Consider the following 14465-nt stretch of genomic DNA (forward strand, 5'->3'; position numbering starts at 1 on the left):
TGCTGGAAGTAGGGCGGGTGTGCTGGTAACAGCCACCGAAGACCTCAGTTCCACTGGCAAAACTGTGCCACAGGAGAAACCTGAGCATGTGCTAAAAACCACCCCAGCAGCAATCAGTAGATGCAGGAACAGTGACCTCAGGAAGACATGAGGCTCCTACCAGTGCCTGTGATGAGACCAGCCCAGCCCTGTGTGTGGTTAGGGCACACCTGACTGACCACCCCAACAACCAGGGAAGGACGGTGCTGGAGCTCTGAGTTCTTGGGATGAGGACATGGTCTTGGCTGATTGTCTTCCTTTAGACCTTCTGCAGAATTGAATGCACATCAAAGAAACAAGCAGAAGAAACCATGCCAGCTGCTTGTATTAAATAAAAATATTTTACTTACAAACTTGGATTATCAAACTTACGAGGAAAATAAACAACACAAAAGAGAAAGATCTATATTAGAAAATAGAACAAATGGGCCGGGCGCGGTGGCTCAAGCCTGTAATCCCAGCACTTTGGGAGGCCGAGGCGGGCGGATCACGAGGTCAGGAGATCGAGACCATCCTGGCTAACATGGTGAAACCCCGTCTCTACTAAAAATACAAAAAAAAACTAGCCGGGCGTGGTGGCGGGCGCCTGTAGTCCCAGCTACTCGGAGGCTGAGGCAGGAGAATGGCCTGAACCTGGGAGGCGGAGCTTGCAGTGAGCCGAGATCGCGCCACTGCACTCCAGCCTGGGTGACACAGCGCGAGACTCCGTCTCAAAAAAAAAAAAAAAAAAAAAAAAAAAAGAAAATAGAACAAATGAGAGAAAGCAGAAACAATTTAGAAAACAGAAGAGAAATAAGTAATGATAAACCTTATTTGTATGTTACTTAGTAAGTGCTGAAATCTAATATTAATTTGAAGGTCTAGAAAATATTCCGTTTTTTTCAGTGTGCATTGGGCATGGTTCTAGGTGTTGGGGTTTTGCAGTAAACAGGACAAACAAAACCTCTTCCTTATGGAGCTTTTGCTCTGATGAGGGCAGGGGGACGGTGAGGTCAAATAAATCTCAGGTAACTTGGAACAGAAAGGCAGAATTATGAGAAAAACCTTCAGAGATGTGGAAAGTTATTCAGAAGGCCCAATGTTTGTGTAACAGCATTTCAAAAATAGGAAGTAGGGAGGAGGAAACAACAGAAGAAAATTCCTCAGTACAGAGGAAAACACAAGTATTGGAATTAAGTGGACGCACTGAGTACTGAGCAGGATTAATGAGAAAAGTCCATGCCCAGTATATCCCGTTGGAGTTTCAGAACACCAAGGACAAAGAGAAGATCCTAAAAGCTTCTAAGTTAGCTGCAATACGTTAGAGATTTATATAATCCTTACCAGGACACCGGAAGTCAGAACAGAGTGATGAGATGACTTTCTGGTTCTAAAGAGAAAATATTTTTATTGTGGAATTTCCTACCCAATCAAGCATTGGGACAAAGTGGTAATTTTTAGATAGTCAAGGATTCAGAGGACATATGCTTTTGGAGAAAACAAAATGACTTGAGGATACTCTAGCAAAACAAAAAAGACATCTAAGAAAGAGAAAACTTGAATTTAAGAAAGAATACCTTATAAATCCAAAGTACAATTGAAAAGGATAATTCAGCAGCAAGCCTGAAAAGTAACTTCCAAATTAAAAGAGATATTCATATTAAACAACACTAAAAAGAATGTTTTTAGAAGAAGGTGAATTTATTTTAATGAATAGCCTAACTGAGAAGCTGAATGCTCTGAATGGTAGGGTGAAAGCAAACACTTCTTTTGTGGACCAAAAAAAAGGAAAGGAGAGTGGAAACTCCAGGGAACATAAAAAAGCTATTCAGGAAAGGAATGGCTTAGACATGAAGCAGATGAAACTAAGGCATGATTTTGAACAATTCTTGAGAGACAGAACAAAGAGACTCCAGTATAAGTTTGTGCTTGGAGGGGTGTACTGAGGAGCACAGGCTTGGTGGTGGTGTCCTGTTTCTCCTGCAAAGTCTGTCACTTTTAAAATGTTAAAATAAAAAAGCAAAAACTTTTCTAATTATTAGATCAGACGAGAAACCAGAACTTAAACTATTGACTACTTAGAATACACATATCAAAAATGGTGAATTGGAGCCCCACTTACCCTTAGGAGATCATGGCCTTCGATGAATAGAAAAAAAATAAGTGAATTAAGCCTTTCTTTTCGAAAATTGGGAGGGAAAGCAACAACAAAGCTAAAGAGGAAATAAAGGAAGAAGGAAGGAAATAGAAGTGAGAAGGAGAGAGGGGAGGAGGAAGGAAATGAATAATATAGGAAAGAGGAAAAAAGATTAAAATTAGTAAAACTGGCCAGGCATGGTGGCTCACACCTGTAATCCCAGCACTTTGAGGGGCTGAGGGAGGCAGATAACCCGAGGTCAGGATTTCGAGACCAGCCTGGACAATATGGTGAAACCCCATCTCTACTAAAAATACAAAAAAATTAGCTGGGCATGGTGGTGGGCGCCTGTAATCCCAGCTACTCAGGAGACTGAGGCAGGAGAATTGCTTGAACCCAGGAGGCGGAGGTTGCAGTGAGCCAAGATCATGCCACTGCACTTCAGCCTGAGTGACAGAGCAAGACTCCATCTTAAAAAAAGAAAAAAAAATAGTAAAACTAAGAGTCATTGACTTCAAAGAACAATCAAACAGATCTACCACTGCCAGGGCTATCTAATTAATATCAGATAAAAGTAACCAAGTGGAAATTGAGGGCTACCCACAGATGGGGAGGAGGGTACAGTCCCACTCCTTATTGCAGTTTCCCTCTCCAGGAGGTCAACCAAGGTTGGAAAATACTATAGTACTTAGAGCACATTCACATAACTTTTACTACAGTATATTATAATTGTTCTATTTTATTATTAGTTATTGTTGTCAATCTCTTACTCCTATTTATAAATTAAACTGTATCATAGGTATGTATGTAGAGAAAGAAAACATAGTTATATAGGATTTGGTCCTATCTGTGGTTTCAGGCATTCAGTGGGGGTCCTGGAATTATCAAGATTTCAAAAGAATTCTTTGTTCGTCTCTGATACTTATAAATTTGAAACTGTCAACAACAACAAAGAAAGAATAAGAAAATGTAAATTATCAAAGTTAACCCAAAAAGAAATACAATATATAGCAAAGGAAATTTCCAGGGAAGACATTGAAAAGGTCCACAAATTACCTTCCAGCAAATTCCCAGATGGTTTAATCTATCAAAGAACATGTAATTCTGCCTCTCTATAAACTTTCCAGGCCATGGAAAAGAGCAATTGACCTAATCCAAATACCAAAACTGGACAAAATGCAAATAAAAACCACAGAATTACCTATGACTATAGATGCAAGACTCCTAAATGAAATACTATAAAATCAAATTTAGCAATATGCCCAGGAACCTAAGTATAGTTTCATTTTATACCTGTTAGTATAGTTTATCCATGAGAAGGTTATCAGAAAGGATCCATAACATCTCAGTGCTTTACGGAAGTCAGCATGTGTTCATTAATACGTATGCTCACCATGCACATGTGTGTATACACAGAAAGAGTATGCATTAAAATGGCAAAGCTCATCTAGGAAGGAAGGATTGTTTTAGGAGGGTTAAGATTCTTTAGAGTCTTTAAGAATTACTCAGCCAGGCATGGTGGCTCATGCCTATAATTCTAGTGCTCTTCTGCGGCTGAGATGGGAGGATCACTTGAGGCCAGGAGACCATCCTGGGCAACATAGCAAGACCCCATCTGTAAAAAAAAAAAAAAAAAGAAAACTAGCTGGGTGTGGTGGCATGAGCCTGTAGAGGTGGGAGGATTGCTTGAGCCCAGGAGTTCAAGATTGTAGTAAGCTATGATTGTGCCACTGCTTACCAGCCTGGATGACAGAGCAAGACCCTTTTTCTTAAAAAAAAAAGTGGAAAGACTCATGAAGGATTTTTTGTTGCTTTTTTTTTTTTTTTTAAGACAGTGGCCAGGGTCCTGCCCAAAACCTACCCAGTCAGAATCTCAGAGGTGGGATTCAGTGTGCTTATTGTTTAAAGCTTCATATCTGATTCTACTGAACATACCTGCTTAAGAACCACAAAATTATAGTGGCTGTCTCTGGGTTTTATAGCGTTAATTTTCTTTTCTAAGGTTTGTGTAAATTTTTGGAACTGTCTGCAGTGAGCAAATGTTTTTTTTAATGAGAACAATTTTTTTTTTATTTTTGAATTATCTTTCATGTCTTTTCACAACTTTATTGAGGTATAATTGGCATATGATAAACTGCATATTTAAAGTATACAATTCGATACATTTTGGCCTATGTTTAGGTCTGTGCAATCATCACCACAATAAAGATAATGAATATACTTATCCACTTCAAAATTGTCTTAGCACTCCTTCGTAATCCCTCCCTCTCCTGCATCCCCTCCCTATCCCCAATGTGTACCGTCTGTCTATACAGATGAGTTTGCATTCTCTGGGATTTTACATAAACGGCATCATAAGGTTTGCACCATTTGTGTTTAGCTTCTTTCACTCAGCTTAATCATTTTGAGAGTGATCTATGTTGTTGGGTTTATCCATAGTTCATTCCTTTTCATTGCTAAGTAGCATTGCACTGTGTGAATAAACCACAATTTGTTTTTATCCCTTGAAATATTGATGGACATTTAGGTTGTCTCCAGTCTTTTAATATTACAAAGCTGCTGAGAACATTTCTGTATGAATCTTTGGGCGCTTACTTCCATTTCTCTTTAGTAGATACCTAGGAGTGGAATGGCTGAATCATAAGATAGGTGTATGTGGAACTTTTTAGAAAACTATTAACCTGTTTTCCAAAATGGTTGTACTATTTTTACATTACCACCACTAGTGTATGAGAGTTGTAGTTCTGTCACTGATATGCCAGAATGTAGTACTTGCGGTCGTTTTAGACATATTAGCAGGTGTTTAGTGATATTCCCTCATGGTTTTAATTTGCATTGCTCTGATGACTAATGAAGTTGAATGCCCTTTCACATGCTGATTTGCCATCCCTGTGCCTTCCTCAATAAACTGTTCAAAACTTGTGCACATTTTTACTGAGTTGTTTAACATCTTATTACTGTTTTGAGAGTTATTTGTATTTTCTAGCTACAGATCCTTTATCAGATGTATGATTTGAAAAAATGTTTTCTCCCAGTCAGTGGCTTGTCTTTTAATTTTCTTCATAGTGTCTTACACAAACCACATAATTTTAATTTTGACAAAATCTAATTTATAAAAAATTTCTTTGATGGATCATGCTTTTGATATTATATCTAAGAAATATTTAAGTTAGTGCTACAAAGATATCTTCTTATATTGTATTCTTAGAAATTTTACAGTTGCAGTTTTTACATTTAAGACTATATTTCACCTGAGTTCATGTTTGTGTAGGGTATGAAGTATGAACTGAAGTTCATTTTTTTGGCATGTAAGATATCCAATTGATTTAGCACCATTTAGCAAAAAGTTCCTCGTTTCTTCATGGTATTGCCTTTGCGCCCTTGTCAAAAATCAGCTGGCATGTGTATATACATGTGGGTCTATTTCTGGACTCTGTTGTTTGCCTTTCATCTATTTGTCTAAAGGCCAGTGTTACATTGTCATGATTACTCTAGTTTTATTATAAGTTTTGAGGTCAGGTAGAGTTAGTCTTCCAACTTTGTACTTTTTCAAAGTTGTTTTGGCTGCTTAGGTCCTTTTTGTATTTCTGTAAAAATTTTATAATCCACTCATCAATTCTACATCCTTATTGCACTGGTTGGGACCTCCAGTACAATGTTGAGTAGAAGTAATGAGAGCAGACATCCTTCTCTTACATGTCATCTTCGGGGAACACATTCAGTCTTTCACCATTAGGTATGATGTTGGCTGTAGGGTTTTTTATTGTTGTTTTTTGTTTTAGAGACAAGGTCTCACTCTTTCACCCAGGCTGGAGTGCAGTAACGTGATCATAGCTCATTGTAACCTGAAATTCCTGGGCTCAAGTGATCCTCCTGTCTCAGCCTCCTGAGTAGCTGGGACTACAGGTGTGTACCACCATGCCTGGTTCATTTTAAATTTTTTATAGAGACAGTGTCTTCCTGTGTTGCCCAGATTGGTCTGGAACTCCTGGCCTCAAGCAACCTGCCTGCCTCAGCCTCCCAGAGGGCTGGGACTATGGGAATGACCCACCATATCTGGCTGCTGTAGGTTTTTTACAGATGCCTTTATCAGGTTAAGGACATTTTTTTTCTATTTATAGCTTACTAAGCGTTTTTAATCAAGAACGTGTGTTGGATATTGTCAAATGTTTTTTTCCTGCTCTTAGATGACTATTTTCATTGCAGTGACTTGGGCCTATAGTCTCAGCTACTTGGGAACTAAGGCAGGAGAATCACTTGAGCCCAGGAGTTTGAGGCCATCCTGGGCAATGTAGTGAGACTCCATCTGAAACAACAACAAAAAATGAGATGAGCATTTAGTTCATTTTTCAGTTTGCTAATGGTGACGTTAAAAAAAATTAAACCAACCTTGCATCCTGGGATAACCATTATATGGTTATTATGTGCTATTCTTTTTATATATTGTTGGATTCGGTTTGCTAACATTTCATTTAGAATTTTTGTATTTATATTTGTAGGGATATTGGTCTATCATTTTAGTTTAATGTCTTTGTAAGGTATAAAATGAGTTGGGGTACATTTTTTTCTCTTCAGTTTTCTGAAAGAGTTCGTTTGGATTTGGTATTATTTCCTTAAATACATGGTAAAATTCACCAGCAAAGCCATTGGGCCTGAAGTTTGCTTTGTGAGAAAATATCTAACTACAATTTATTTTTCTATAATAGATTTAGGGCTATTCATGTTATCTGTTTTTATCTTTTTTCTTGAGTAAGCCTCAGTAATTTATCTTTCAGGGAATTTGTCCATTTCATCTAATTTGTCTAATATATTGGCATTAAAGTATTCAGAATATTCCTTTTAATATTTGTGATATCTCTAATGATATCGTCTTATCCCTTATATTGATGATTTGTATCTTCTCTTGTCTTTTTTCGGATCAGTCTAGCTAGAAGTTTATCAATTCTGTTTATCATCTCTCAGTGCCAACTTTTAGGTTCAGTGATTTTTGTCTTTTATTTTATATTTCAATAATTTTTCCTCTGATTTTAATTATTTCTTTTTTTTCTGCTTATGTGGTGTTTCAATTGCCCATCTTTTTGTAGTTTTTTAAGGTGCTAGCTGAAGTCATTGTTTGAAGACCCTTTTTACTGCTTTTGTAGCATTTAAAAATTATGATATGTTATGTTTTCATTTTCACTTATATTGAAATACTTGGTCCCTTGGGTTATTTAGAAGTCTGCTATTTAGTTTCAAAATACTAGGGATTTTACAGAGATCTTTCTGTTGTTGGTTTTTTAGTTTCATTTAATGACTTCAGTCCTTTGAAATTTGTTTAGACTTGGTTTTATGGACCAGAATATGATCTATCTTTGTAAGTGTTCCACAAAACTTGAAAGAATGTGAATCTGCCACTTTGGGGTAGAGTGATCTATAAATGTTAATTAGGCTAAGATGTTTGATTATATTATTTATTTTCTTTTATATTCTTATCAATCTTCTACTTGGTCTATCAGTTATTGAGAGGCAGGATTGAAAAATCTCTTAGTTATAATTATACATTGTTTATTTCTTCCCCTTTTTTAGAGTTTTTACTTCCTGTATTTTGTAGCTCTGTGATTAGATGCATAAAAATTTAGGATTGTTGATTTCTCTTAATAAACTGACCTCCTTTACTATTATACGATGACCCTCTTTATTTCTGGTAACAGTATTTGTTCTGAAATTTGCTTTGAGATTAATATAACCTCTTCGACTTTCTTTTGATTAGTGTTAACACAGTGTATCTTCTATCCCTTTAAAGTACTTTATATTAAAAATATGTTTCTTATAGGCATATTTTTATATATAGTTATATATTTGGATCATGCTTCTCTCCCACCATGGACAACCTCTGCCTTTTCACTGGAGGTACTTGAAGCATTTACATGTATTGTGATTATTTGTATTATTAGGTTTACATTTTTCACTGATGTGCCTTGAGGCTTTACTTACATGCATTGTATCATTTGCATTATTAGGTTTTACATTTTTTCACTGAGGTACTTGAAGCATTTACATGTATTGTGATTATTTGTATTATTAGGTTTACATTTTTTCACTGAGGTACATGAAGCATTTACATGTATTGTGATTATTTGTATTATTAGGTTTTACATTTCATCTTGCTACTTATTTTCTGTGTCTTTCGTATGTTCTTTGTTCACTTTTCCTCATTTTCTTACTGCTTTTGCCTTAACTGGGTATGTTTGATGATTCCATTTTGACTCCTTCTTGACTTTTGAGCTGTAACTTTTGTTAATTTGGTGGTTGTTTTAGGGCTTATAGGATGCATTCTTAACTTACCACAGTCTACCTTCAAGTGAGATTATACTACTTCACATATAGTTAAAGAACCTTACAACAGGATACTTCCGTTTTTCCATTCCCAACCTTTGTGGTATTGTTTTCAGACACTTTTGCATATGTTTAAAAAAATCCACATTACATTATTATTATTTTCATCTTAATAATTATCTTTTAAAGGAATTTAAATAATAAGAAAAAAACCCCTTGTATATGTATCCACATAGCTATCATTTCCAGGGCTCTTCATTCCTTTATATAGATCTGGATTTCCATTTTGGTATCATTTTTTCTTCTGGCTGGAGGACTTCCTTTTACATTCCTTGTAGCATAAGTCTGATGGTGATGAATTATTTCAGCTTTGGTATGTCTGGGAAAGTATTTTGCTTTCATTTTGAAGGATATTTTGCTGTACAAATATATTTCTGCTGGAATGGCAGGGTCCTTTTCTCCTTTAAAGACAGTGCTTCCCTAACTTCTTGTTTGCATTGTTTCCAGTAAGAAATGTGTTGTTATCTTTATTCCTCTGTGTGTGTTTTTCTCTGGGTTTGCTTAAGATTTTCTCTTAATACTGGTGTTGAACAATTTGTTCCGTTGTGCTTTGGTATAGTTTTATTCATGTTTCTTGTGCTTGGGATTCATTGAAATTCTTTAATCCATGGGTTTGTTGGTTTCATGAAATTTGGAAGTTTTTTATTCATCTTTGTTCAGATATATTTTCTGTTCCCCCTTCTCCCTCCTCACCTTCATGAAATCTAATTACGCATATTTCACCCTACCTAAACCTGCCCCATATCACTGATTTTCTCTTCTTTTTTTCTCTCTTTTCTCTCTTTGTGTTTCATTTTTGATAGTTTCTGTTACTGTGTCTTTAAGTTCACTAATCTTTTCTTCTGCGGTTTCTATTCTGTGGTTAGTCCCATCAAGTGTATTTTTTATCTAATACATTGTAGTTTTCATCTCTAGAAGTTTGGCTTAGGCCTTTTTATATCTTTATGTCTGTATCTTCTGTATGTGAATGTCAGGCACTTTTTCCTCTGATTCTCTCAGGAGGCTGTTTCCCAGCCTTGAGTAACATGCATACTCTGATCAGAGATCCACAGGATATTCAAGGATACCCTCTGCGTATCTCCAGGGCTCACTCTTTCTCTGCTTGTCTCTTCCTTCTGGTGCTCTGTCTTATGAAATCTGGCTGACTTGGTTTCCCTTGACTCTCAGTTCAGCGGATCTGCTACACTCTGCCGGTTCCTTACTCTGAACAGTAAACTGTTCTGGCAGTAAACTGTCATCTGGATTTTAATATCTCTCCAAGGCAGGGATAAATGGTCATTGAAAGCAAGTGAGCATGGTGACGGGGTGGAGGTGGCCTCCACAGGACATGAAGTGAGTTGTACTGAGTCATCTGAGAGTGCAGTGTGCTGCTTCTGGCCAGTGGGCTTGACAGTTCAGTGTCTGGGTTCAGAATATGAGTCCACCCATGTTCTAAGCATGTTCTAAAGATTCATATCCTAAACTAGTTTTGATTTTGGTGGCCTATGACATCCATGTGATATGAATTATCAAGCTCAATATATAAATGGAGATACATGTATTCAATTCCCAGTTATACAAGTATCTTTTCAAAAACTTTCAACCCTGCAAAATTAGCCTGTGATTAGTTAAGAAAACAAGTACAAGGGTACTTCAAAAAGTTCATAAAGTTAAAAGATAAAAATTTTTTAAAAGATATAAACTTTATTTCTCAACATAAGCTCTATCAAATTCCAGACATTTTTGTAAGCGCTGATCCTAACCATTTAGATTGTCCCTAAAGAACTAAATGGTGGCTGGGCGCGGTGGCTCATGCCCGTAATCCCAACACTTTGGGAGGCCGAGGTGGGAGGATCATGAGGTCAGGACCATCCTGGCCAACATGGTGAAACCCCATCTCTACTAAAAATACAAAAACTAGCTGGGTACGGTGGCATGTGCCTGTAGTCCCAGCTACTTGGGAGATAGGGGCAGGAGAATCTCTCGAACCCAGGAGGCGGAGGTTGCAGTGAGCCGAGATTGCACCACTGCACTCCAGCCTGGTGACAAGAGTGAGACCCCGTCTCAAAAAGAAAAACAGAGCTGAGTGTCCTGAGAATTTAATCATGTCAATGCAGACTTTCTTACATTATTAACTGAAGAAAAATTCCTCAAGGGGTACCCTAAAGGGTGCCCTACATTCCTTAATTCCTTAATTCCTAAAATTAAGGAATTTTTGAGATTAGGAAACAAAAAGAAGTCAGAAGGAGCCAAATGAGGTGGATTTGCAACCACCACAAAGTGGATGGCTCATGATTTCCTGTCGAAACCCTCACACAGTCGCCCTTGCTTGATGAGAGGAATGGACAGGCGCTTTGTCATGATGGTCTCTGGCGAAGCTTCCCCAGGGGTTTTTCTGCTAAAGCTTTGGCTCACTTTCTCGAAACACTGTCATCATAAGCAGATGTTGTCGTCCTTTGGCCTCCATGTGAACCCGACAAGCAAAACGCCTTGAGCATCCCAAAAATGCTGCCATGGCCTGTGCTTTGGCCAGTCAGCCTGTGCTCTGACTGGGCCCCTTCCACCTCTTGGTAGCCTTTTTTGAGGGGGGATTATGCATTTTCTTCAGGATTGTCTTTGTAAAAGCTATTTTTATCTCCTGTTTGATGTTTGTTCTTGCTTCAGTTTTAGCCGAAGTCATGTAACTCTGATAGGAGCTCTTTTCAAACAGATGTCTTCGTCTTCTTAGTGCCTCAAACTAGATCCTATTCAGACATGTTTCAGCAAGTTAGTACAAGTTTATTTTGTTGCCAAACAATTTTGAAATCCGTGAAGTTTTTTCATAATACGCATTTTCTATGAACTTTTTCAAGACTCTTGTGAACCATTTTAAGACACTTGTTAAGAATTAGGGTTTCCTATTGCATCATGGATGTCACACATGCAAAGCCACGTGACCTGAACATGCCTGGCCTCTCAGTGGCAGGGGAGCATGTGCAGGCATGAGTGCCAGAGGTGGGTGACACAGGAGCATCCCCCACATGCACGACCTCGTAGGACCCTGCATTAGTCTCAGAAGTGGCTCCATCCATCCACTCTCAGGCAGCACCAGAGTGAGAAAAGACACACTTGTCAGGAAGTCTCATGATTCCAGGTTTCTGTCAACCTTCTGCCCACCTGCCCTGTCAGACAAGTGCATACCCATGGGTCAGTTCGGCTTTCTCAGCACTGCTTCTGTTCTGGTGGCAGTGGAAGAGTGTGAGGCCACTGCCATGGCAGATGCACACTCAAGTCTGCGTATGTTCCTCAGCAGGCAGAATTCCTCCACCACGCACTTCTGTGGCCATGTCTGAGCACAGTGTGCCGCCCCTGGCTGCTCCTTCCCTGGGGGTGAATGCAGGCTTCACACCGCCTTCCTGTGCCTTCCGTTTCAGGCATCAGCAATGCAGAAGCACGGCAGCCAGGGAAGGCCCCCAACTTCAGCGTCAACTGGACGGTAGGCGACTCCGCTATTGAGGTCATCAACGCCACGACGGGGAAGGATGAGCTGGGCCGCGCGTCCCGCCTGTGTAAGCACGCGTTGTACTGTCGCTGGATGCGTGTGCACGGCAAGGTACTGAGGCGCCCTCACCGTGATGCGCCGGCTCCACCTCCCTAATAGCTTGTCTGTCCTCACACCTACTGCTCCTTAAATTGTTTCATCATGTCATCATGCACAGCTTCCTAAATCGATCATTTGGAAACCTTTTGTTCCTTCAGATTGTTTTAGCTTAGAAGTGTGGCCATGTCCCTGAAACCTTAATGCCATCTCAGAGGCAGCTCTTTTCCTCCCTTCTGCAGTAACACCCACTGCCAGGCCACTGTGTGTGGTGGAAACATGTCTTACTCTCAGATATTGAAAGTCATTATGCCAGTCTCCCTGCTGTCCCCTCCTTCTCAGCAACACAAAAATTGCCTGGATTCTGATAACCCTCCATGAGAGTTTTTAAACCTTTTGAATTAGCTGTGGGGCCCTTTTTCCCCCAGAATGAAACCTTATATAGTAAGTCAGGATATTACTAGTTTGTATTTATTCTTCAATCAAGTAGATAGCATCTATTTATTCTGAGACCAGCATTGTGCACTGGCATGGGAGGTATAGCCAGAAGTGACAGTGCCCAGGAGGGTCCTGTTCACACAGGGGCAGCACCCAGGCCAGCTGCCGCAAGGCCACAGTCCACACAGAAAGGAGCTACTGGTCACACAAGGGAAGGCCTCCGAGGTCATCAGGGTGATAACACACACGTAACATCAGTGGTGCTTCTTATAGTTAAAAATGAAACTTGAATCAGCTATTGGTGGTTTCCCAGAAGCACGTCTTCAGAACTCGGGGGTCTGTAGCTGCCTGTTTGACTAGCAAGACTGGAACTGGGCGATAACTCAGGCCTCAGGAGGTGCGGCACCTTGTTCTGTGTGGAGCCGTGCCCTTGGCAGAAGGCGCCTTCCTCTGGGTTGCTTCACCCCAGAAGCCAATGCAGTTCTAAAGGCCATGTTTTGGCATCTTATTAGGTGTTATTTTCATCTGTTACAGCGTCAACAGTTGCATTTGTTTTCTATCCCTTCACAGGTTCCCTCCCACTTACTACGCTCCAAGATTACCAAGCCCAACATGTACCATGAGTCCAAGCTGGCGGCAAAGGAGTACCAGGCCGCCAAGGCGCGTCTGTTCACAGCCTTCATCAAGGCGGGGCTGGGGGCCTGGGTGGAGAAGCCCACTGAGCAGGACCAGTTCTCACTCACGCCCTGACCCGGGCAGACATGATGGGGGGTGCAGGGGGCTGTGGGCATCCAGCGTCGTCCTCCAGAACCTCACATCTGAACTGGGGGCAGGTGCATACCTTGGGGAAGGAGTTGGGGGACACAGGGGACCACTAGGTGTCCACGGTTGTCCCCAGCATCTCACATCAGACCTGGGGCAGGTGCGCAGTGTGGGGAGGGGATGGGGTGTGTCGGGGCCCAGCATCGCCGCCTGGCATCTCTCTGCCGCAGCATTTCCCCTTCTGAACCGTCCAGTGACTGCTTTCAATCTCGGTTTACGTTTAGAAATTGAGTTCTACTGAGTAGGGCTTCCTTAAGTTTAGGAAAATAGAAATTACTTTGTGTGAAATTCTTGAATAAATAATTTATTCAGAGCTAGGAATGTGGTTTATAAAATAAGTAATTATGTCAGGTCACTTTTATGCCACATTATTTTAATTGCAAGAAAAGCATCTATATATGGAGGAGGGTGGGAAAATAGAGGTAGGAAGTAGTAGTCTAAAGGAAATCGCCACACGTCTGTCTAAACTTAGGTCTCTTTTCTCCATAGGTACTTCCCTGGGTAGTTTGACACACTAGGTTTTAACAGTCTCCCTGAGGAGCAGACTCCCAGCATGAGGTAGCGTGGCCTTGTCACACACACGGGGCCCCGCAGTGGTGACTGTGTGTCCTGCAGAGTCGTGACCCAGGCCCCTGTAGCCCTCAGCCTCCTCTAGAAGCTTCTGTACTCCTTGTAGGATCAGATCATGGAAAACTTTTCTCAGTTTACTTCTAAGTAATCACAGATAAAACATGGCCAGTAACCCCAGGCTGGCCATTCATTCAGGTTTTTTAAAGGATATTTAACTTTTATGGACTAGAAGGAATCAGGAGGGCTACTGCACAATACATGGCCTAAGTTCCCTCTGTTCCTTCCTCCGAATTGAATGGATGTGGATGACTGCCCAAAGGCCTTCACAGAATGGAAGTAGAATGATTTCAGTAGATAATCATTCTTGGAAAATGACATAGCAGGCATGTTTTTAAATTATTGTTTCCAGCTTTATCAAAGACATGTTTGAAAAATAAAAAGCATCCAAGTGAGAGCTGGTGAGACCACGTGCTGCTGGTATAGTGTAGACCAGACATTGACGGTCCCGACAGAGGAGCTCAGGGCTGCCCAGCACCCAGAGTGCACGAG

General features: G+C 40.2%; 1 protein-coding gene across 9 annotated transcripts in view; it reads left to right on the forward strand.

Moving 5' to 3' along the window:
* ADARB1 (adenosine deaminase RNA specific B1) overlaps positions 1-13663 on the forward strand; it is a 135034-nt gene extending 121371 nt beyond the window's left edge. For 8 of the 9 annotated variants that reach the window (XM_009202109.3, XM_009202115.3, XM_009202112.3 and 5 more), the window contains 2 exons: positions 11923-12101; positions 13095-13663. In XM_009202109.3, coding sequence (XP_009200373.1) covers positions 11923-12101; positions 13095-13274 — 359 coding nt within the window. In that variant the 3' untranslated portion in view covers positions 13275-13663. The remainder of the gene's footprint in view (positions 1-11922; positions 12102-13094) is intronic. The other variant, XM_009202114.4, reaches the window with a different exon arrangement.
* The last annotated feature ends 802 nt before the right edge of the window (positions 13664-14465 follow it).

Source organism: Papio anubis, chromosome 4 (assembly GCF_008728515.1).
Source record: "Papio anubis isolate 15944 chromosome 4, Panubis1.0, whole genome shotgun sequence".
NCBI classification, from domain to species: Eukaryota; Metazoa; Chordata; class Mammalia; order Primates; family Cercopithecidae; genus Papio; species Papio anubis.